This window comes from Trachurus trachurus, assembly GCF_905171665.1.
Source record: "Trachurus trachurus genome assembly, chromosome: 24".
NCBI lineage: Eukaryota > Metazoa > Chordata > Actinopteri > Carangiformes > Carangidae > Trachurus > Trachurus trachurus.
In genome coordinates this window covers 22916133-22941869 of record NC_139910.1, presented here as the reverse complement: position 1 = coordinate 22941869, position 25737 = coordinate 22916133, and the positions used below count along the sequence as shown (strand labels likewise).

At 41.7% G+C, this 25737-nt stretch overlaps 1 protein-coding gene across 1 annotated transcript in view; it reads left to right on the top strand.

Moving 5' to 3' along the window:
• Nucleotides 1-229: 229 nt before the first annotated feature.
• The window catches only part of evlb (Enah/Vasp-like b), a gene marked incomplete at its 5' end in the record, with an annotated part of 31808 nt that continues 6300 nt past the window's right edge, over nt 230-25737 (top strand). The window contains 3 exons of the mRNA XM_084000395.1: nt 230-324; nt 17707-17875; nt 19186-19363. Of these exons, the coding sequence (XP_083856521.1) occupies nt 230-324; nt 17707-17875; nt 19186-19363 (442 nt within the window). The remainder of the gene's footprint in view (nt 325-17706; nt 17876-19185; nt 19364-25737) is intronic.

The following is a 25737-nucleotide window of genomic DNA, read 5'->3' as shown; positions in this document are numbered from 1 at the left end:
CTTCCTGGCGGTAACGCTCTGCAAGCCCTGCGACCGTTTGGGGAGAAGGTGCCGATGGGATGCTTCGGATGTTGAACTCCGACCTTTGGTGAGATCATCGGCCCGACGGAGAGGAAGACAAAGGAGAAGAAAAAAGCAACTAACGCAACAAACGCGGACATTTGTTCCATTTGATTTTGAGTGGAGGGGCAAGGGCTGACCTGTGCGTCCGCCGCGTTGTGTGGACACCATGGACATCAACCTCCAGTCGCACCGATTTTACTTCCCCCAGATCTACTGTGCTGAACCAGGGGCGCAGCCACAGCTCACTGAGTTCAAAGTCAGGTAAGACTCCAAGGGTGGGCAAAGGTGTTTATATTGGATCCACTAATGGATAAGACATCCATCACTCATCCCTGAATGGTGGAGCCATCCAGGTTTTGTGTCTCCATTTGCTTTTGTCACTGTCAGGTGCCTTTGAGATCCACCCAGAATGTACTGTAGCTAGAGCATCATGATTGCCCAACAGATCCCCAGCTGCTGCTGCATATGAAACGTTTCTGTGTATGATGAGTGCTGCTGTGAGCGGCTGGTTGCCCTTGCAGGGGGATGGGGCTGCATGCTAATGTGTATAGCTAGCTGTGCAGAAAAAAAGTGTTAGGCTCCTGGGAGAATCAGAGGGCATTGATGGCCGAAGAAGGACCTTGCCAAGTTTGGACGGAGGGGGTAACAGTGCCGCGGTTGTGTGATATTTGCCATCCAGGGCCCTGTGGCCGCTGTAGCCCTCTTGTTGGCCGCCTCTGTGGCTCTTTTGTTCTCTGTGTTTGCGTCTCGCTCGCTTTCTTTTTTCTGCCACTCTTCCTCTCCAATCAAAAAAGTGCCCAGGACGTCTTGTTGAATCCACAGCCGACGCCTGCCGTCATGGTTGCAGAGCGCTCTAAGACGCATGCTCAGACATGCAACAGCTTCCCTGCTCTTTGTCTTGTTGAGGTGTAATTGTGCAGAATGGAGCTGTTGCATTCAGGCGTGTAAAGAAGTCAAACCTGATGCTGTGTGACATCCGCGTAAGAAAATGTTTTGTCTTCTCACATGAATGTTATTATTTCTTCCATATGTCTTGCATCCATCGCCATGCATCCGTCCACAGCTGTGTGATTTCCTTGTAATCTGGTGTGCGATACATTTGGCGATTCCTCCTCTAACAGCTCTGATTAGTGCAGCTTTAAAGGACTCAGCCAGAGTTTTGCCACACTAAGCAGCTTTCAGTTTGGCCGCTGCTCCGGGCTGGAGCGACTTTATGGGGCTACAGCGTGTCACTATCACGGCCTGGCCGAGCTCCCCGATGGCTCCACGGGAGTCTGAGTCGGTTCACAGCAGGGCAACCGAGGGAAAGAGGGCAACTAACTAACTAATACAACTAATTTTCTAATTATCCGTGATGCAAAACCTGAGAAAAGAGACACAGACCTGCTATGTTGGTTACTTCATTCGAGCCACCCAGGGGCATGACTTAATTTACTACCTTTTTAAACTCTAATGTGATCCCATACGTGTCATGGCTTCTCCCTTTAACTCAGATTAGTCTTTACGTTTTTGGCCAGAAGCTTTATTTCCACTGTGTTTAAAGGCTAATAAACAATTAAAGAGGTTCGATCCACTGCAGCTTTACCTCCGTGGCTATCTGTGAAATTACAGCATCAGCAAAACCTCAGGAAATGTCAGCAAATATCAGCTTTTGATGTGCGTGTGTCGACTGCAGCTTGGAAAAAAACAAAAAAAACTACAGTCTCACACATTTCCGACTGAGCCTCACACCTCCCCACATCTTTGCTAGAGCTAGAGAGACGCGTAAGGGCGACACGCACATATACACACAAATCCTGCATGCATTCATAAAGATTAAAGAGGTTTAAAGTGTGATGTGTTTCTACAAAACCAATTCAAACCCTTAAGCAATATTGAATTTCCACAAATCAGATTTTATGCAATCAAAATGAACAACAGGCGAGAGAGAGACTTTATTACACACACATATAAACAAACTTACAGCTTACAGCTTTATCCGTTTACACACACACTAATGACTTTTCATATTTTTCCTAAAAGTTAGTTCAGCACACTGTGAACAGGAAATGGATACAGCTACACAGCAGCATAATCCATATTATTAATAACGTTTATTACAGATGGAGTGAGAGGGAGGGAGGGGAGGAGAGATGGGAGAAAACCAAGAGAGACAGAGAGGGAGAGGAGGGAAATGCGATGAGAGGGAGAGAAAATACGAGATCAGGGGAGAGAGGGGGGATGGTGAGAAAAGCAAAGCTAAGCAAAAGGAAAAGAGTGTGAATTGTAAATGTGAGGAGGGAACAGTGAGATGGATGGATGTGGAATTGGAGGAGAAAATTGTGATTGTGGGGAAAATAAAAAGAGAGAATGTGTTTGAGCATGGTTTTGGCGTGGCACACGCCTTGGAAAAACCTTTGTGAGGGATGCTGAGATATTGGAGAGTGCCTAGGCTCCATGGTGACCGAGGTAGACTCACTCAGCCACAGTATAGCCAGATAACCATGACAACCAGCTCAGGCCAACACACGAGTGCACACATTCACATACAGTACATGTATGCACAGAGATCCATATACAAAAACAAACAGACAGGAAGAGCAACAGGCCCTGTTGCTTCAGCGCCTCCACAACCAGCTCAGTCTAATGTTGTGTTTGAGACTGTGTCAAAAAAGTTTTTAAAGCAGGTCATAATTTCACTTTAATGGTCTGTGTCGTTTTCAGCTGCTTGTTAGTGAGCGTAGCAGCCTGATTTGTTGGGCATGTGTCTCATTTTTACTGGCAAAAACTAAAACTATAAAAATTCCTAAAATTATTCAAATGCTAGAGTCTATCTCAAACAGAGAGAAAAACGATTACAAAATCCTGATGCCAAATAATAAAAACACACATCTCTTGTTGTTTTGAGCCATTTTTAACCAATGCTAACATTTGCCTACCATTACTAGCTACCTTCAGGTTTGGTCTACCACTGGATCTCACATACTGTAACAACAGACAATGTAACAAGTGAGATTTTGGTCATTTCGACATTGGGCAATCACCAAAAAAGTAATTAATTTACAAGCAAAAACGATGCCATTAAGCTAATGAACACGTATATGCAAGTCAACATTCACAGCGCCGCCATCTTTGCTTACGTTGTCCCTTGGGGTGGGAAGATTCAACGCCGCCACATAACGTTAAGGTTAATGTTAGCAGTTGCAGCTAATGCTGGCTAACTTAATTCAAATCAGTTAAACCCAAATGTTGTTTTACTTTGAAATATGGCCCAATGTCCCTTCAGACGTTAACAACCCATGCCTTCCTTAAATCTGTATCGACCGGGAAGCAATGAAAGGAAAGCAGTTTATCAGACTCTTGACGTTTGTACGGCTTGCAGTTGTTAAACCCACCACGAGTGATGACGTATAAGACGTGACGCTATGAATATGAATTGTGTGTACAGTGTAGCAACAACAGATAAAATGTTGCAAATATCTCAGAACACGAACATTTTTAACTTGTCACTGCTGATGTCCATCATATGTAAAATGTCTCTCTCTTAGTATATTTACAGGACCTCCGTTACCAATACAGTGGCAAAAACAAGGCAGTATTATCACACTGTTTTGGAGCTGCAAAATTACAGTACAGTACTTAGAGGTCAGGGTAGATTTTTGGGTCAGTGTAGTATTAAATTGAAGCAAGCGCTTTCCTATTGGCAGCCGTATTTGGTTTTATTTAATCATCACTGTGAGTTTTCTCAAACCTAATGTTTTTTTTTTAGTTTAACCTAGCAATCTAACCTCAACCAAAGCACTGGAAGATTTTATATGTAACAGCACTGGCAGACACAGTAACAATAGCACCAACAACTTCCCCGCCAAAAGTGGTGTCAGATCATATTTTTGGTGAATGCCTTGGAGGACGGTGAGTGTGTATGTATGTTTTGACTTGTCAGAGAAGGAGATGCACAGGTGAAACAAATTAAGCTAACGACGGCCCAGTCATGACAACGAGTGGGCCCAAACAGCCAGGACAGTGGAAGTAGCTCACCTAGCTGGAATGTAGTGGTTAATGTTTATCAATGACACCTGTGTGAAAGTCCTGCTCTGTTGTTCAGCCTGGAGAACATGGTCAGCTCGGAGAACAGGTCGTTTTACATCAACATATCTCAACATGGCTTGTGCCAACAACCAGATATGATTCATCATGAAAGCAGAGATGTGGATAGAGGATGGCTGCTCTTTTCCAAGTGTCAGATTAAATCAAGATATATTTGGATTTCCCCCCCTCCCACCCCCACAAAAAAAAAAGGATTTCAGTTGTACTGGATTCTCCCTTCAGCTCAGTCACTTCATTCACCTTGAAAGCCTTTGACTTAAATCCAAGAGCCGCTGTAATGTAAGTTATTGCTTGAGGATTATGTCTTGGGTTGATGGGAGGGGGGCGGGGGGGGGGGGGGGGCTTTCTGTTTTTCAGGATTCCCGGAGGAGACCAAATGTCTGTTTTATTCCCTCTGTGCTGTGTGGTCTGACAGATTAGAGATGGTGTCCACTGCACTTGAATGTCAAACACAAGAAAGCACTACTGGAAATTTGTGAAACATTCCGGGTCATGCAATCCACCGACTGATGATCTGTGGCACGGAGAGGATGACGGCATGTTCGCGTTCGCATCGTGTATTTTTCAGAGGAGGAATTGCGAGTCCGCCAATTACAGACGCTTGCGAGTGTGTGATGCAGACTACGAGGCCTGCAATAGAGAACACTTAACCTAATGGCCCTCAGCAAACGCTCAACTGTAAAAATGGATCACATGTAAACATGTCTGCGTTGTGTGTGTTTGTGTGTGAGGCTCCACAGTAAGTAGCAGCAGTTAAATGGCACCATGGGGGAGAGAGAGTGCAGCCTCGGGGCATCCACGCAGCTTCCTTTTTCGTTTTTTCTCCTCCCTACAACTCTTTCATTCTTCGCTTTCTTCCTCCACGGACCAGAAATGTGTTTCCTGAGTGTTAATGCTCCAGCTATGCTCTCACCTACTGTCTTCTCTCAGCTGGGAAAATTTTCCCCGTCTACCAAATGGAGACGCATGCATTTTTAAAACCCACCCCCACTCTTCACTGTACTCACATATCGTCTGTATCTCTCTGCTCCTTCTGTCTTCATTTCTTTTTCTCCTCTCTTATGTCTTCTGTCCCTCTCTCGCTCTCTCTCTCCTCCGCTCAGCATGGGGTCTGAGCGTCTTTGCCCAACCATTTGATTCTGTCTTCTGGTCTGACTGGCAGAATGACCGACCTCCCTACATGCACACGCACTCACTCACCAGTGGAGGTCAACAAAGTTTGATTCCTCTAATATGATTACAGTAGCACTCAGCTCCTGTTGGAGGTAGACGAGGATGGCCAGAGGCTCTAGACTTGGTATTAAACATTCCTGTGGATGCTCATTAAGCCAAGATCAAGATTCCCATAAAGAGCCAACTAGACAGGAATGTCTGGCTTGTCTTGCTGGATTTAAAACCATTTATGTGTTTCTAAAGGAACAGTTGGGAACATCTTGGGAAATGCTTATTTGCTTTCTTGAGTTTCACGGGTCAAAAAACAAACAAACACTAGGACGAGTTAACAGTGGGCGTTCGCCGTCAATGGAAAAGTGTGTTATTGGCATCCACACCGAGTCGATTCCATGTATTTATCAGCTTTAGCATTAATGTAAACATAACAACAGCAATTCAACCCCTTCTATGCTGTATATAACATCCTTCAAACCACAGACAGTGTAAACAGCTGCTCAGGATGCTGCTAAACCAGCACCGCTGCACTGAGAGTAGGTTACATAAGTTTTAAAAACACAATTGCCAATCGAAACATCTCGCATGGAAACCCTGGCACTTGTACAGAAGCCCCAACACAGGGATGAGATGTTACCGATCTGTTTTGCCACTCTGCACAACAGACTAACAGAAAGGCTGCACTAGCGGTGGAAAAAGGGGTCACTTGGCTTTTATTCGTGGGTTTTCTAAAAATCCGCAAATAAAATTGTGAAACTTGCTCACATTTTTGGTAGAAAAAGCTTACTGCTGCAACCAAGTTAGTAGCGTGTAAGAGTAAGGGTAGTTTATCATAAAAAACAGGAAACTGGTAAACAGCCATCTATCTACCAGAACATGTCATGCTCCCTAATTAATAGGCTGACTGCTTGTTTTTCAGTCTTTAAACTAATCGGCTGCTGTGCTGACTACAGCTTCATATTTAATGAACAGACAGGAGTGGGGGAGATCCTCTCATCTAACTCATCTGCCTGTCTTCCGAAATGTCAGATTCCTCTCACACACTTGCAGGATATTGATGTGATCTGCCTGCACCTTATCAAAACCTCAGGTTGTGTGCCAGGTTGCACTCAGCTCACCACGGATTAATGTGTTTGTTTAATGCTGCAGTCGACTCATCAGGGATCCATGGACCATGTGTTGTCTCAGCCGATGCTTATGTTATGTCAGAGGATTTGTCCGTCTTTGCAGAGACATAAAGGACCATCCCAAGTCTAAATCCTCCACCACTGAGGCTTCCAGTTATTTTCCACTCTCTCTTCTGCCTCTCTGATATGAGCCAAGTGAGGTCAGACCAGACAGACAGTCCTCTCTTTAATTTCTATTGTTCTGCCTGTCGCTCTCTACTAGTGATGGGGGGGGATAAGTCGGGAGGATGAGAGACAACAGTTCAAAGTAGGCTCACCAACTCTCGTCTAGACCTTTTGCACCAGCTGTTTTACTGATGTGACAGCAGGCCTTCAGGAGTTTTTAGATTTAATACATGTAGCCCGAAACCACAATCAAAAATGACATCCTCCTTCCAACCTCCAGTTCAAACACACCGTTTTTAACTCAACAGCCAAGATTTTCTCATCCGTCTCTCTTAATAATGCATGCAGGTTTTGGGGCAAACATAAAAGTTCAGAGCACCTGACCTCACATTAAAAACCCCTGGATTCAGCCCTCCCCAGCAAGATTTCCCCACCGCTGCTGCTTTTTCAGAGTCCCGGCATTAGCGCTCAGAGTTGAGGAAACTCTTAAATGCTTTATGCGATCATGTGGAGCAGCAGTAAAAGAAACCTCGTCTTTGCACTCCGTCCACAGGCTTTCAGCTGGAATTAAACCATAAATTCAGACGTGTTTTATGAGACCAGAATGTGACTTTTTTTCTCCCATATGACCTCTATGGACTGTCAGAGATGTTTAAGGCGTTATTAGTGTAGTGTAGTGTGGCAAGAAAGTGAAAACCCCCAAAGCAAGCCAACATGTACATTAGACACAGCAAGAAGTTATAAATATCCTTTATGGTCTGCAGAGCTGTAGTGTCTGCCTTGGAGGCGATGCGACAGCGGTTAGGACATTAGCATGATATTTCATAGCATTACATACACTGACTTTCACACACTCATGTGGATGCATACACCCACACAAAAGCATGGCTGAGACGGCGATTTGACGATCAGAGGATGAGACAGGACATTGTGTAGTGATGTTGCAGAGACAGTGGGGTCTGTAATTAAAGAGCAGACTGTCTGTCGGCTAACGTTGCTGTTTTTTATTTATATCTCGCTGCTCATTCATCTTTTCTTCACAGCCATATTTCTAGGCCAAGCAAATATTCCACTCCAGTTGTCATGCCAACCGATTAGCGTGCTCTTGCGTGGTCTCAGCAGTCGGCATAAGAGTCTAGGTGTGTGTATGTGTGTGTGCGTGCATGTGTCTTCTCTTCGGGGTCTCCAGGCTCTGGCGTGCATTCAAATACACAGAAGTTGAGTACACTCAAGTGCATGCACACACACACGCTCAGACACACACTGTCTGATTAGCATGGTTGTGAATTACCCTCGTAGCAGACTTCACATCACATAGCGGTGTATCAAGAAAAAATGTGGAAATGAATACGGGATTACACACACATTTTCTGCAGAAGGATTCAAGGTCTTTATTTGTAATGGTGACATAACAGTGTTTTCCTTATTTTATCAAGCATGCCACAGCTTTCTCCATCTTCCAGTGTCCTCGGATGTTGGGGGGATAAGGAAGAGCCTTCTGAAGGGCCTCATCAGAATTTATCCTTGAGGGAATTCCTGAATGTATGCACAGAATTTTATGTAAATCTGTCCATAGCTGCCAAAATATGTTACTTCATACCGCAGTCACTCATGGTGGTTTTGTTCCAACCCATCATAAATCAAGATATTTCACAGAATAAATGTAAAATTTGACCTGCCAGTGGAGCTGCAGGAAATGTGAGGGGATCAATAAAATGAGTAGATATCTCACTCTTGTGGTGGCACTAGGAGAAAATATGGAGATTCCCAAAGTCATTAGATTTGGATGCCTGAACCACATTTTATGGCAATTCATCTTTGTAGTTGGGATATTTAGCCTAGACCAACATGGCAGACACATTGCTTTGCCTCTAGCGTAGCTTAAACCAGAAATACATGCAATCTGTGACTCATGGGCTGCTGAAACATTCAAAGACACTGGCATGTTCCTCTATGTTGCTATTTTCTGGCTGCAGTATATATTGACAGGAAATGTCCCTAACTGTGCCAGTGGTCTAAAGCGGTGCACAGTTTGCTAGATTAGCTTGCAACAATGGCCTGCAAAAAATTGGGCCAGAGAGAGATGATTTAAAACTCTGGGTCCACAGAGATGAAGTTTTAAAACCGCTGCTCTATTTTGGTTCTAATATGCAGTGTCATATTTAACAATAATACTATTACTGAGTCACGGTTCAGCTTCCCCATCTTCTCCGTTGAGTCACAAAATTGTCTTAACTATGACATTTACGCAAGCACACAGCGGAGTGACGATGATTTCCACACAAACTTGTAACCTAATTCAGCCAGGGAGGGTTATTTTTAGACGCTTCCTTTGCAAGCTGAGCAGTTTGGGTTGTTTTATAACTGTTTGTATTAGAGCCGGCAGGCTGTTGAAAGTCTGCTGTCAGTGCAGGCCCATTTTTCCTCTCCTCTGACTCTTCTCCCTCTTTCTAGTCTCCCCACTTCATCTTTTTTTCCCAGCCTCCTCCCCGTTCACCACCAAAACCTCAAATACGCAAGTGAGCAGGCTGCTTATGTAACTGTCCTGCAAACCAGCCTGGCAGTTTACTTTCTTCTAGACCATTTTTCACAGATACACGCATAAACACGCTTCCACACATAAACACTCTGTGATTTATACCAGGGGACAGAAGCATGCAACACACACAGTGTAATGCTATACTTCAACTCCCCTAAATGGATGCAAAGGACAGAGGGTCAAACTAGAATTTAATGTAGCTTCTACTGAAGATGATAATATGTCGTTTTTATTTCAGACCCATACTTTAATGTTGTATCAGATAGTGACACATCAAAATCCACATATTTTAACAAAATATTTGCTAGTCATCTGGTGTATGAGGCCTGACTGATCGCTGAACGAGTGGAGCTGGAGGAAGTTTGTTTCTGTCTTTCTTTCTCTCTGTTTTCTTCTGTTGTGTTATTAACTTCCTCCTTAGCATTTTGGTTGAGGTGGCTTATTAGCTCATTAGCTGATGTTAGCTACATTAATGTTACATTTAACTAAATCAAACAAATTTGTCCAATACATTTGTAAAAGTTTTTATGATAATACAAGACAGTGATTATGCCTGAAGGTTTCTACAAAAACATGTAAAATCTTAGGAAATACTAACTTATTTGCTTTCTTTAAGGCCGTGCTACTGAGTGCTGCTTCTAGATGAGTCTCCTTGTCCTTGAATTTTCCATGCGAGAATACATTTGCATGTCAAATCGTTTTGATCATTTTACAAAGTTTCAGGAGAACAAGCTCCCTGTACTCTACTTTTTGCAGAGCAAACACAGTTGACTGCAGCAGCAACTGGGACAAACTCTTTCTCTCAGCAATCAAGTATCTTTCCTCAAGTTCTGATTGACAGTAGCGGAGTGTTTAGAGACTCAGATGGAAGTTGAAATTTATGTCATTTAACCAAAGTGGCTCCTCATCGCGCCAACTGGCCCCTGTGGTTGGATTGCAGCTGCGATTTAGCTCAATTTATCCCATTTTCTATGAAAGCTGTTGTTTAGCTCAAGCTCAGTCTCACTGCTAATGTACTGTAGCTTTGCCCTGGCAAGCTTATAAATGTTTAAGGTGTCAGCTGCTCTTTTCTGCTTTATGCAGCTTTGATGTTTCATGCAGATGATGCTCACATGCACAGAAATGCACACACACTCACACACAGACATAGGCCCTACTTGTGTGCATATACAAGAAGTTTTTGAGCAGTTTGCAGGCAGAGGATTCTCCATCATCTTCCTCCTGTCTAGGAACACAGAGCATTTTGTACAGCAGTTTGACAAAAAGACAAACAGTTTGTGATGACGATTGTTCTGCCAGAGAACTCCTAGGATTTGGCTGTTCCCTCTAAGCAGCTGGCGGCGGGACACAAAGACACTTTATGTGATCCGCAGTCCTCCTCTTTCATTACTACTGAACCACAGATACAAAAAAGAAAAAAACTCTCAGCAGAATATTGTTAAATCCCAAATTGATTTTCTGTCTTGTCATTCACCTGAAGGGAGAGTATGGACTCAAAGCTCCTCAAGCTGTTGAGGTGGAAAGGAGGAATGGGAATTAACAGGAGTCAGACTCAGTCTGCACTCAGCTATATTAACTGGGACTGTTTAAACCAAATCTTACTGCATAATGAAGCTGATTGTTTTCCTCAAGATCAGTGCTGCAAGTGTACTGCATGTACTGACTAGACTTTTGTTTTGGAAATGAGAAGCAACAAATCTAATATTTGGTTTGCAAATTTGTCTTGTATGTGAGTCAGTTTCTCCACCTTGTATCTAACTCCCATATTTTGTGTTTGCAAACAGATGTTATTTGTATTTGAGTGGCAGGGTGAATGAGAGAGGACTGAGCAAGATGACAGTCAGCTGAGATGCACTTGCACCATTTCAGATCAAGCTCTGTCATGCATGCTTCCACATGTGGAAGGTGTGTGTAAGAGGTGTTATGTTAAAATGTGTTTGTCAGCTGAAAAGAATGCTTTTCAAGCCCATAACAAGCCTATAATGCCCTAATGCCCTTTATCTACTGGCCTCATGGTGTAATTACTGTATTACTGTGTCAAGTCACAATATATTTGTCCTGACAGTGTGTCATTTCTGACAGAAGCTTTGATCCAGGCTGTTTGCCTCTTGCCATCAGGAGGCTTGTTGTGCATTAACCTCGTGTTCTGGATTCAGCAGCATCACTGGTCAAACTAATCTATCAGATCAGTTTAGGACGTTTTGATCTCCTTGTCACTGCTGCCCACTGGAACTTTTCCATATGGACAATATTATCCAGTCAGTTTGTTTTGAAAAAGATAATACATTGCGTGTGTCATCATAAACTGAAGAAGCTGACGTTGAGTATATACAGTGGCAGTATGTTATGCATCTTTTATGTCTCTTTCTGTTTCAAGCCTTGTTCAGCCTTCTGAGCTGCAAATCATTTAGCACAAATCTCTCTGTGATTGCTTCAGTTCTCTGTAACCTGTTAGGGAACAATTAATTATCTGCTTTATCACCATACTCCATAACTGCATCTCTCTACTGCCTCAAATAAAACAGAAATGTGAAAAACTGTACGTGATCTTCACTTTCTTTAAGTGAGTTACATATTTCCTCAGGGATTTGCTGTAGAAATCGAAAAACATTTTACTTGTATGTCTCTGCATCATTTTGTCTCAATTTTTTGTGCTTATGTGCTTATGTTGTCTTTACTTACTGCAGCACTGTCAAACCAAACATTATTTTCCGTTTGTGTTGACAGTTTAAGTTCCTGTTTATGTTTCTGTTTCATCATGATGATGAACGCTGGCAAGAGATAACAACCCAAACACTGCTGGTTTCAGTGGTTCACTGTGTCAACAGATCCGTCACAGGCACCAGTGTGTCTCCTTTGTCCTTCATGAAGATGAAGTCCGTCCAACTAAAATGCATAACACAGTTTGATTGTTAGCGAAATGCCAGTGTATGGTCCTGGCTGCATGATCTAAGTTTTGCAGAAACACGGCTTTGACTTTCAGGTTTTACAGTTAAAGCAGAAGTAAGCAGAATTTTTGTGTTAATATAAGTCTTAAATAGTTATATCTTCCGACGGCAATCACTTACATAGAGTGTTTGGTCTGAAACACGGGTCTGTCAGTCACTCTGCTCTGCTGTAAGCCGAGGAGAAAACTTTCCTCGTATCCTACAAGTTTTATCCAATGAGGAGAGAGAACGGCATGAAGGGCTGTGTGTGCAGCCAAGGGATGCGCGTGAATGTGGTGACGTAGGGACGAGGACCAATAGATCCATGACGAGGGCGGGGGCTGCTAACTCCATCGGCTGACAAGAAGTTATGGTGCGTTCAAGGCAGCCCGTAACTCGTGTTTTTCCGACCTGTGAAGTCGTACCAGTTCGATCTGGTACGAGTTCACGGGTCGGAAGTTACGAGTGGCCGTTATAGTGACTTTCACAGGCAACAGGTCGGAAAAACACGAGTTGCGGGTTGCCTGGAACGCTACAAAGTCGTAAGTTGTGACTTGAAGCCGTAACTTACGGTTTCAAAAGCCTGCCTGGAACGCAGCATTAGCCAAACGACTGGATCGCTTACTTCTGCTTTAAAGGTGAATTCACAGACTTTACTGTAAGACTTACTTTAGAACTGATGTTCCCAATCTTTTTCTCCACCGTAGCATCAACTGGTCAGCTTTTTCAAGCTAATTACTTGAGATCATGGGTCACCTATGTTTTGGTGACCTTTCCGTTCAGATATGAGTCTATACAGTGAATATACCAGGAGATTTGCATACGGCAATGTGTGTGTGCGTGTGTTTCTATTTCAGGCAGTCGTCTTTGTTGTTAGCGCACCGCTGCCTTGAGCATGGAGGCCCCGGAAAGTGGAGCAGCACAATAGCTTTGATGTTGTGATATCTGCAGGGTGGTGTAGGAGCTGCAGCCTGCTGCCGCGTGGACGGAGACTGAGACGTACATGAGACCCTCTGACAGCACAGATTAGTCCGAGAGTGTGTAACACAGTTAAAGGATTGACATGTGAGGAGGCTCACAGCCACACACACTGACAGGAGTGTGTCCACACAGAGAGAGACAACAGAGCGATGCTCAGGCACTTTTCTATGTAACACTCACTTAACAAAGGCTCGCACTGACTGATGCTGAACTGACCTTCTGGCTGGAGTTTATTCAGAGAAACACACACAAGTCAAAGTCCATTCACTCACATTTCCAATGAAAATCTAAATAGACATAATTTAAAAAAAAACTTGTGATTGCAGAACCAGTTGACACAACAGCAATAAAATAAAGGAATGTGACCATACAGGTTCATCATGGAAAAGTTTATTTATTTCAATAGTTCAATTCAAATAATGAAAATCATATTATATAGATTCATTACACACAGACTGAAATATTTCATGTCTTTATTTCTTTTAATTGTAATGATTATGGCTTACATTCAATAAAAACCCCAAATTTAGTATCTCAAAGAATCAGAATATAGTGAAAAAGTTCACTATTGTAACCCAATGTCGCCACACTCTAATCAGCTGATTAACTCCAAACATCTGCAAAGGTTTTCTGAGCCTTTAAATGGTCTCATCGTGGAGAATAATGATTATTATTATTATTATATTCAGCTGTACTGTTTTGCAAAATGCCATTACCAAGCAGTTTGTTGTGCTAAATTTAAATTCCACATTTCTCTGTTTTTGGCAATTCATCAGCAAAGGAGAGGATCAAAGTGCTAATTATGCTCCATGCTTAAGGGGGTTTCTTATGTGTATATTTCAAACCACACTTCTTTCTCCTCTTTGCGCTTGAGTTTTATCTCCACCTGTGTGCATCCCTGTCTGGTGCCGTAACGGCTTGTTGTGGTTGCGCCGTTCATCCCAGATCAGAGGAGTTGAAGCCAGCGGGGTAAATTTAGTGCATGCAGACAGGAAGTTTGGCACCAGAAACTGAACAGGGAACTGAACGCTTTGACACAGCTGATTATCCTGAATGAATGTGACTGGTCCAGGTGTGAGCAGACTCGCTCATCCTTATGAGCGATGAAGGAGGTGTAATGAAGAGATGACTGCTCCGACGTGTGCCGTGCAGACTTTGGGGATATGTAAAAGATTTTGTTTTGATTTTGTGCATGAGTGAAAAAACACAGAAAATGATGGAGGAGTTTGGATGAAACAGCATCCCATTAACCCTGAGATGATCTCTGACCCAGAAGACAACAACTTAATGAGCTCATGTTGCTTTGTGTGTGTGTATTTTTTAAAGGATCCGATAATTATTTTTTTAACCCTGCAGAACATTCAGCAGAGTGGATGAATAATTCATATGTTTATCATTACAAATCCTCATTAATCTGACTTTAGACAGATACACTAACCTATTAACTCAACATGTTTAATGCTGGAAAGCAAATGCAAAACCCACTGATAGCGACAGTATAATGTTACTAGCTCTAGTGAGTTTGATAGTTTGAGACAATATTGTTTTCTGCACTGGACAGAAGAACTGCACCCACCATTCATTTCTCGTGCATACAGTCGTTCTTTATGGAGGAATAGTTCTTACGGGTGCAGTCATTATTATCTGTAAGGTTATGCTGTGATGTGTCAGGGTCCAGTCAGAACAGAGGGGCAGGGGCAAACACTTGTACATGAGTTCCCTGCACCAGTCATCCTGCTCTGTGATTGGACCATTTCTGTGGAAGTGAGTGGAGGAGAGGATTCCTGAGCAGCTCTCAGAAGAGATTTCTCTGTCTCTGCCCCTGTCATCTTGAATTTACCGTGGCAGCGGCTGGTCATGAGCAGACCAAGGAGGATGGCATTTAAAATGTGTGTGTGGGTGCGTCTGTGTGTGTGTCCTGTGCTTGCATATGTCCTGTGCATGAGTGTGTGCTGTCAAGGTATATTCAGAGGCATCTGATTTATTCATGCACTGCAGAGCAATTGTTAATTTTTCAACGAGTGCAGCATGGGCCAATCTGCACCAGTGTAGGTTCCCGCATTTGTGTACACGTGCATGTAATGCATGTAAGAGTGTTTTATTGTGTGTGTCCTATAACTGTCAATCAGAAAACTTGTTTTCTTGTCGCCTCAGCTCCTTCACAGCTTCTCTCTCTCTCTCCGTCCCCACCGCTTCATCTCCTTCTCCCTGTCTCCTCCGTTTTTCCTGCCCAAGTCTCTTTTAGCACAAGAACCTCATTTATTCATGCTTCTGGGCCTTCGATGCCATTTTCAGCGAGTTGCCAAGAATTCCCTTTTAAAAATTAACAGAGTTGACAAGTTAAAGAAAATAAATTAAACACAGTTGCCCTGCTGGTGCTGCTGAGCTGATTTCAAATGTGTGCACAACGTCAAATCCAGTAATGGAGGATAACGTGTCCGGCATGACCTGAAAGAAAGTTATAATTCCTTTGGCTTAAAAATGCATTTGTTGTGTTATTTAAATGGATCCTGCTCCTACAAGTTCCCGCTGCTTTCCTAGACAAGCTAATGTTATTTTCTTTATCCTCATGTTAGCCTGCTGCTTCTTTTTTGATAATAGCTACTTATGTTCAGAAGGGATGAATATGTTGCTATTCGGTGCTGTGTGTAAGGCACAGTCACATGCCTTGCTACTGTATGTTCCTCATTCTCTCCCTCACCAAAGCATGTTTAGGTCATTTCTATCCCAGGATGAGGTCATTTTTCTGACAGCAGAATGACAAAATATCTTAATATCAGTGTATTAAAATCTCTCAGCCTCTTAAAACAATATGTCATTTTGGAAAAATTGGCTTAATCGCTTTCTTGGCAGGAGTTAAATAAATAGATTGGTTAAACTGACATGTCTGTATCTGGAGCCTGAGAGCGATAAGCCTAGCTGAGCAGATAGGAAAAAAATGGAAGCTGTCAGAAAAGGCTGCCCTGTTATAATTCAGTTATAATAGCCTATTTACTTAACACCAATGTGTTTGCTTTTCTGTACAAAACATAAAGAACAAGATGACAGGTGTGCAGCCAGTAGCTCTTCTACTATATTTAGAATGGTGGTTTCAGCTGAGTGCTAACATCACAATCACAACAATATAGCTATGCTGATTTTTTTTTTTTTTTTTTTAGCAGACTAGTGTTTACTGTGTTCACCATCATCTTTGGCTGGTTAGCATGCTAACATTTGAAAGGAATAATACAGTTAAGGGTTGATGGGAATTATTACAATTGATCCCTCTGTGACTGAGGCTCTTCTCACAAGCTTGTGGAGCTTATTGCATTGTGACGTGTTGATCCATTCTATTTCTATTCATGACTTGTGTGAGAAAAAAAAATCAATGAAATAATGAAGGAAACATGAATGTTTGGACCAAATTCCAAGGCTTAGAAATCAATTACTTGTCACAAGACCTGAGAGTGACATCTATTGTGGCTCTGAGAGCTCAGCTTAAGAAAACATACAAATAGACAAAACACAGCGAGTTGAATTTGATGACAGCAACACAATGAAACATGCAATTAAATTCTTCTTTAGGTAATAGACACATCACAAACATTTGCTCATAAGCAGCACACGTTACAAATGTTTCCAGAGGACACAGTGAACCTGGCTGGGAGGTCATTGTCATTCAGTACTCTATGACTTTAAAAAAAAAAGTTATGCATTACTGCATCTCAGCCAGGTCCATCACTGTGGGTCCCTATCATCAAAATGTCAAACTATTGTTTTTAACAGTATCCTTCAAATATTAGTTTGAAGCACTACCATCTCTTGCTCACCGTATGTTATGCTGCATCTAAAAAAGCCAGGAATTTTCCCTCTTGCTCTCTTTTCTCTCCTTCTCTGACGCAGCTCTTTCATTTGGCCTCAGGGTTTGATCCACTAATTTTAGCTTGGCAAAGAGGCAAAGACACAGATGGGACTCTTCTTGTTATTCTCATTTGCAAGTCAAAACTGTTTCTCTTTTCCTCCCCTGTGTTTTTCCTCCTCATCCCTTGTGTACTTGTTCCTTGATTTTTCTCCCCCCCCCTTCACTCTGCAGAGTCTGAATGTGTTTTTTGTCTGGAAAACACACGGTAAAGGTCACGAAACAGCTCCTCCTAATGTAATGGCCAATGCTGTTTACTGTGTGTATGTGTGTGCGCGCGCGCTCGTGCGCATGGGCTGTGATTATTAAGTCAGACTGGCAAGCAGGCAGACCCAACACTGGAGGTCATACACACACACACTGCATTGCGATCGCCTCTCATTAAGAACATAAACAGATGCTGAACAAGCTCTTGATTACATTTGGATTAGACTATTAGTGTAACATAGGATTAGAAGACTGAGTTGTTGCCCTGTTCACTGCAATTATGTCACTTACATCCTTAAATAAACAAATAATTAACATCCTGTTTTATTATTAAAGGAAATTTTAAAGCTAAAATCACTATCAGATAATTCTATTAGAGGCACAGATGCACTTTCCTTTTCAGTCCTGGATTATAGCGTCTGTCAGACTGGTCAGTCCGTAACTTTAGAAACACACTACATTTTAAATTGTTGCATATGTAGTATGTCACTATGTCCATGATTAACTCTGTGTCTGTGTCTCTCTGCCTCTGTATTTCACCCCCAGTGAGCAGAGTATCTGCCAGGCTCGGGCCTCGGTCATGGTCTACGATGACACCAGTAAGAAGTGGGTGCCCATCAAGCCTGGACAGCAGGGATTCAGCCGCATCAACATCTACCACAACACTGCCAACAACACGTTCAGAGTGGTGGGCGTCAAACTGCAGGACCAGCAGGTAGAGGTGATATACGCAGTTACACACGTTACATCTGCATGATGTCATAAAAAGTGAAGATGTGGTGTCACAAATTGCTGCAGAGAAGAAAACATGGTGGTTGTAGAACAGTTGGAAACTTTCATCATGTTAGGCATTTAGTTTGGCTAAGGTTAAGATAAGGGGCTGGGAAATCTGTTATGTCAATGAGTGTTTTCCACAGGGATAGAGAAACAAGCCTGTGTGTGTGTGTGTGTGTGTGTGTGTGTGTGTTTCATTAAAGGTCTTTAGCAGCACTAATCCTTCTCCGCTGTGACTTGACTGGATTTTTCTTGCCGTCTGTCAGTCTCCTAAAGCGGCATCTCAATCATGTGTGTTTGTGTGTGTAGAGATGAGACACAGGGAAATTGGGTTCATCAGACACAATAACAATCAAACACAGAATTAAACTGACGGCAATAAAGATGATTGAAAATACAAGAACAACATTAAACCCTCAAATCAATGGAGTGTCTGTTTGCATATCCTCATGGAACCAAATCCCATTGCAGACACTGTTTATTGTCTGGAATATTTATGCAACAATTATTTAATGTATTTGCATTCAGTAACTATTTATATTGTATTGTATTTGTATTTTATTTACTACTGTCTCCACTCTAGATACAAATGGCCTACCAATTACCTGAGATAATGAGTGAAAAATGATAAGTTATTGTGACTTTTGGACACATATCATAATCCTCATAAAGTATCAAAGAAAGTAGCCTATCTATTTTATATCTATTGTTAATTGTTTATTTTGGATCCTCATTAGTCTTCATTGAGATGAAGACTATTCTTCCTGGGGTCCACATTAAATCCAACAGAGAAAATGAAAAGCATTACAACATCTTCACCAAAAGAAAATCCATGAAGTCATTCACTTCCAAAGTCCCAGAAAGAATAAAAAATAAGAAGAAAATACACATATACACATCATAAATGTTTCTATATTATAGGATATCAGTAATTCAAAAGGTTGGTCAAAAGGTTGTCTGTGTATGAATGACAGTGTATTTTTCACAGCAGTGTTTTATATAATAGTTCTTGTTGTATCAGAGGTTTTTTAACAAGTGTTCTGTCCATGACTGCTGCTATAGAAATGCTTTGTTTTTCATTTTTACAGTGGAACTTATGAAAACCTAAATATTTAAATCTATATGAACACAGTGTGATTAATTCTGTGACATTTTAAGAAAATCAGAGAATATTGATCATGTTTCCTATTCATCGTCCCATCCTACCATCTGAGATAAAGAAGAATGGATGTGTATCTTCCTCCCTCATAGGTGGTTATCAACTACTCCATAGTGAAGGGTCTCAAGTACAACCAGGCCACGCCGACCTTCCACCAGTGGCGGGACGCCCGGCAGGTCTATGGCCTCAACTTCGCCAGCAAGGAGGAGGCCACCACCTTCTCCAACGCTATGCTCTTCGCCCTCAACGTCCTCAGCGCTCAGGATGGAGGTACGTCCTCCCTCAGGGCCTCTCACATATTTCCTGCACAAATCAACACATATGGGAAACTTCTCAGGAAGCCAATTATGGACAATTTCCTTATTTTAGGAGACACACACACACTTGTTGCTCCTCATTACCTTCCTGACCCATAGCTCCATCATAACTCCCTGGTGGAGTATCAGATCTGCTCCTGTCAACTCAAAAAGCAGACTTCACTAAACACGGCACGCACAGTTTGTGACGCTTCATGTAGCAGATTAAGTGCTTGTCATCATCATTCTCATCAAGGTCATATTTGGGACAGGAGAACTGGTAGAAATTTCTCTGAGATGGCAACAAATTACTATAAAAGATGGTGGTGAGTGATAAATGTAGCCAAATATTAATATGGTGCTAATCAATAATGCAGTAAAAACTTTGGAGTGCAGCAGGACACTGATGGATGTGTGATCATTTAGACGGCTGGTGCTCTGTCAGACATCTTGTCGCATAGTGTAGCCAAGTGTAGCCAAGAGTTTCCCAGCTCCCTCATGTCAGAACGAAATAAATTTATTTTGTATCACCTCTCACTTTTCTTTAGCTGTAAAACAACAGAGGTGGTAGAGTTTCCTTAAAGAGCTCCAGTCCGCTCACTTTTCCGCTGTTTTGTTCACCTTCATCCTGGTCATGTGCATTGGTTTACACTGATGCCATGAGAAATCCATTAATAGAGCTGTAGATAACATTATATATCTTATACAGTATGATGTTACAACATATTTGTGTAATTGAATCTGTCGTTAATAAGAGATTACAGGTTATGGGACTGTTCGTGTCTTGCAAGTTATTTTTCAGTCAAGAGACTCTACGTGGAAGGCAGAGAGCCTCCATTCTCCCTGTAACATGTCATTTATTAAACCATCACAATTACTCCAAAGCTCTTTGATTAAGGTAAAAATGTAGCATAGTTAAGGTAAAAATCCTGCATAGTTCCTCTTTAAATGTAAAGAAAAATAAGTTTTAAAAAGGGCCCTCTAATGTAGGTTATGTACAATATGAAAGCACTGAAGTTATTTAGTTATTCATTTTGTTTGTTTGTATGAGCATTTGGATTTTAAAAACACAAGATTTTCTACATTTTCCATCCTTGTCAGATTATGTATTACATAATGTTTTTGCCTCGGGCCCCAACACACTCCAGAATCACCAGTGAAACTGATGAGAGGTAGAGGAGCATCTCCAGCTGCCTGCTAAATACCTGTTTGAACACGATGACCTATTTCAGTAATGTAGGAAGAGTTGCAGATAATCATACACAGACGGTGTATTTTCTTGTAGTGTGCAGGTGTTCAAGCTGAGCATGTAAAGGACAAGCTGACTGATTTTGAGTGGGAAATCAGTTTAGATTTTTTTGAGACCATAAAGCTGTAAAATCTGAATCCCGTGTTTTGAATACAAATTTAAAAGGTTTTTTTTTTTAGAATCTGTGTTGGATTTGACTCCTTCTTTTCCTGCCACCTCTCTGTCATCTCTGATCAACTATACTCAGAGTCTTACACTATAGATCAGCTTCATCTTGACACCTCGTCCCCTCTACTGGGCACTTTGGAGTATAAGTCCTGACACAGCACGCTCACAAAATAATGACTAATAGAGACGCTCACCTACAGCTCTGCAAAACTCTGCAGAGTGATATTTGTTGTCACAGTTGCAACCAATCACATCTAAGATTCTTTAATCTACTGCTGAACTGAATTTAGTGTGTAACTACTAATGATGATACTGCAGTTTTATCCTCTCCAGCTGTGTGTGTGTGTGTGCATATCTGTGTTTCAAAAAGAGAGAGGCAGAGTAAATCTAAATTGGGGTGATAGAGTCTGAGACAGAGTGAGTATCCAGGCTTGCCAGCCATTACTTCAGCAGCAGCAGCAGCAGTGTGTCTCCCCCTGCAGTCCCCCTCCAGCCTCTTAATTAGAATGAGTCATTGAGAAGATCTCCCCCGGGTGCCGCGCTAGAGAGCAGATCTTTTCATCTGCCTAATAACACGGGACGGGGAACAAAGAGGCTCGAGTGACAGCAGCCAAACACAAGTGCACAAACACACAAGAGAGGGACACACACACTTGACAGACTGATCGCCTCCGTGTCGGCGGCTCGTGACTCCAGCTGCAAGAACAGATACAATATGTGCACATAGCAGTATTTACACAGTGACACACACCCACAGAAGAACACACAGGCAGAGCAGCTTTCACAGCTTCAACGTGTGTCTGTGTATGTGTGTATGTGACTGAGATGGTTGATGTGTTGTTTTGTTATTTTCATTCCTCCACATGGCAAAGACTGAAGTTTCAGCAGAGCCGTGTTGTGTGTTGTTTGTTTTGACACCTGTGTAAAGCAAAGATCAGGATGTGTGTCTTGTGCTCTCTAACAAGCAAGTGTGACAACACCCTCTAGTGGTGAGGAGGTCACAACCCGACCTCTGTCCTCAGTGTGAGCCTGAGATTGACATCTGTGTCCATAGTAATAGACATCAAAACAGTTTTATTGGTCTCCGCTAATAAAAATACACTGTTACTTTTAAATTTGGACTTAGTTACAAATTAGCTACAGACAGACAGACAACATACATTATACACTTTATATGCTCTGTGGGATGCTTTGTAGGTAACAGATCCCTATTAGGACTGAAATCAGCTGTCACATATTGTGTTTATTATTATATAACGCATTTCATACACTGAATTCTTTATTATTATATGTTAACTGTGACATGTGGACAAAACTGCTACAGTTAAAAAGAAAAAAAAGTAAAAGACACATAACCTATTACGTTTTGTATAGAAAACTACCATTACGTAATATGAGTATTTCCTTTGAAACAAAAAGCCCAGTCACCATTATAGTGAACATGAACATGCAACTTTGTCCGATCTCATTCCTACACTTAAAGTGCTATTGGCGAAACAAATAGGCCTGTAAACAATTAAATAATCAATATATGGCCACTTATATTGAACCAAAGTTGTGATTTGTCTGCATGCGTGTGGTGGTGATCCTGAGATTGTGGTAGAAATAATGGGCTATTAATTCATATGGTGACCTCGTACATTTTACTCCACTGTTGAAACACTAAGCAGATTCATGTCTGATCAGAAGACAGAGACAAAAATAATAGTTTCCAGGTTGTTGTTTTTTTTTTTATCATGTTGATATAGAAAAGGTGCCTCACATACAGCATTAATCTGTGTTTTCTATTTCATATCAATCCATATTAAGTAATGGGAAAATTGGTGGCAGTTGATGATGCTGAGTATGAGATTGAAAGACCTGTATTTTGTGTTTCTGGTCTTTTACTCAACTGTAATAATGATTATTATAGTATTCACATACAAACGTTTGTTAACTAAAAAGATAGATGTTTTGGTGTTCATGACTTTTCAGTATTTGACACAGTAGCCGTTCTGGAGTTTTCGATCATGTCACTGTCAATTGCAGCATAGCATTGTTGTCATGGAAATGTGGGGATGTTGTTATGAGGACTTAGAGCCTGGAGGAGTAAAAATGAAAATCTCTTGATTAATTCAGAATAACAATAATCAATGCTTAAATTGATAATAATGATACACTTTATTCATGTAGCGTTTCTCTAAACCCATTTAGACTGCGCTTTACAGTTGAGAAATTAAAAGTATAAAACAATAACAAAACAACACAAAAATGTAAATCAAATGAATACACCATTCAGTAAAATCAAGAAAAACCTTTTCTTGACCTTGTCTGTCCATTGTCAGTTGTTTTAATTCGACAGTTGACTGGACGGTCCATATGTCCGAGGCTCAGTGTGATACATGTGTCTCATGCTGCCGTGATATTAGTGTGTGTGAGAGGCACGAGGCTGCTCCGCCCCCAGACAAACCCGACCTTCTGAAACATTAAGTGGAGCTGCTCGCTGCGCTGCTGCTGCCTCCAGGTTTAGATTACATGAAGATGACAGTTGATACTATAGCTGGGTGGAGGAGGGGAGGAGGGGAGGGGGGCAGGTAGAGTGGGAGGTGATGGATGGGGAGGAAGAGGTGGGAGAGGAAGGGGGACCGAAGGTGAGAGATGTTCAGCAGGGAGTGGGTCTGTCAGTGTCTCTGTGTCTGCTACGGCCGCTTCCTCTTCTTCAGCATGTCATGTAGGTAGTAAAGCTGTGTGTGTGTTTGTGTGTGTGTGTCTGGACCGCTCTGCATGACTATTATTATTTTACATTTGTTTCAGTGTGTGTAAGAGTTACTGTGACTATTCCTACCATGTGTGTGACTAAATTTTACTCTACACACTTCTTACTACACTGTGGTCTGTCCACATGACTCAAATTAAAAACTAACTATTTTTTAAAGTTACTGAACCACTTTTTAAAACTTGACCGAGTTTACATGGACATATTTTAAAGTTAAATTACACCTCTCTTCTTTAATGGCTGACAGTCACTCCACAGTCTATAATGTTTCATATTGATTTCAACTGTGATTAAAGGGACATTTCTGACTCATAATCCCTCTCACATCCTGTGTCCATAGTAATAGACATCAAACAATTATTGATCTCCACCAGTAAAAATACACTGTTACTTTTAAATTTGGACTTAGTTACAAATTAGCTACAGACAGACAGACAACATACATTCTACACTTATGCTCTGTGGGATGCTTTGCAGGTACCAGATCCCTATTAGGACTAAAATCAGCAGTCAAATATTGTGTTTATTATTATATAACACATTTCATACACTGAATTCTTTATTATTATACAGTATATTAATTGTGACATGTGGACAAAACTGCTATAGTTAAAAAAAGAAAGAAAAAAAGACACATAGCCTATTGAGTTCTGTATAGAAAACTACCATTAATGAGTATCTCCTTTGACACAAAAAGCCCAGTAACCATTATAGTGAACATGAACATGCAACTTTGTACAATCTCATTCCTACACTTTAAGTGTTATTGGTGAAACAAATAGGCCTGTAAACAATTAAATAATCAATATATTATATATATAATATTATTAATATTGAACCAAGTTCAGTTGTAATTGTCTGCATGTGTGTTGTGAAACATCATGTTTGTGCTATTCTGAATGTGTGTGTAAGTGTCTGATCGTAGGCATGAGTCAAATCTTCTGTGTTATTTTTGGCTCTCTGTTACTTGATCAATGGCGGCCATTAGCAGCATCAGTTGGCTGGAGGGTCACCTCCATTAGAGACGGGGGCAGCGTATCAGCAGCGACTATTGACCCTGAACAGGACCTGAGTGTGTGGAGTTGTAAAACAGTAATGTAAGGGAATGTTTCATCAGAGAGGAGGGCAGACATTTAATACTCTTTGACAACAACTCCATTAGTACTTGAGAAAATAAAAGTCTTTGTTCCCATGGCCTAAGGAAGATTTAAGACTTCATCACATTTTTCGATTCCCAAAAAAGGCCGATGCCAAGACACAAATGTGAGTGTAAATTCTGAACCTTCCTTGTAAAGTCTGTCCCAGGAGGAACAGTGGAGATGGATATTGTCCCAGGTGTGTTCAGTGATGTGAAAACAATCGTTGATTCACTCAGATTTGATTGAACTCCCTGAGCTGACGTTCTCTTGTCCTCGTCGTGTCTTTAATTAATTGCGTCCCCTATCAGGCTCTCCATCTGAATGTCTCACATGTGATGTTAAACAGATTACATCGCAAATGCATTGTATCAGAGCAGAAGCGGGAGGACGAGACACTAGAGACAGTCCCATCCCTTTGATCATGAGCCTCCTCTCTCTTTCTCGTCTTTCTCACAGAAAACTGTCCTCACTGGTTTTGGTGGAACCAGGAAGGACGGTGTCTGAAAAGGCATGCTGAAAAAACACACACAAACCTCTCTTGCCTGTGACCTTTGACCCCACAAAGATATGTTACAGTCACTTCAGTGTGTGGATTTTACATGTGCAGCTGAGAGAATTTGCTCTGTTTCCAGTTGTGTCTGCTTGCTGAGAGAAGCTCAAACAGACTCATTCACCTGCTCTGTTTTTACTTTCCCACAAGCTGAGTGTCAGAAAGTGTTTTTTATCACTCAGTTACACTCATGAGCCTCTGGCCCATTTCTGTTTGTGTGTGTTTGTTTGTGCTCGGTTTGTCATTTAGGTGAATTTAACACATCAGAGGAGACAGATACACACGACACAGCTTGTGCATTTGTGTGAGATGGGTATCTTGTTTTCACATAGTGTTGAGAATCAACACGGAGCATCACGTCTCTGCAGCAGAGCATTGTGGGTAACGGGGGATAAACAGAGGAGCAGAGTGCAGCACTGAATTATACTCTGCTTCTCCTGTGACAGTGACAGTGGATGAACGAGTTTATGTTCATTTACCTAGAGTG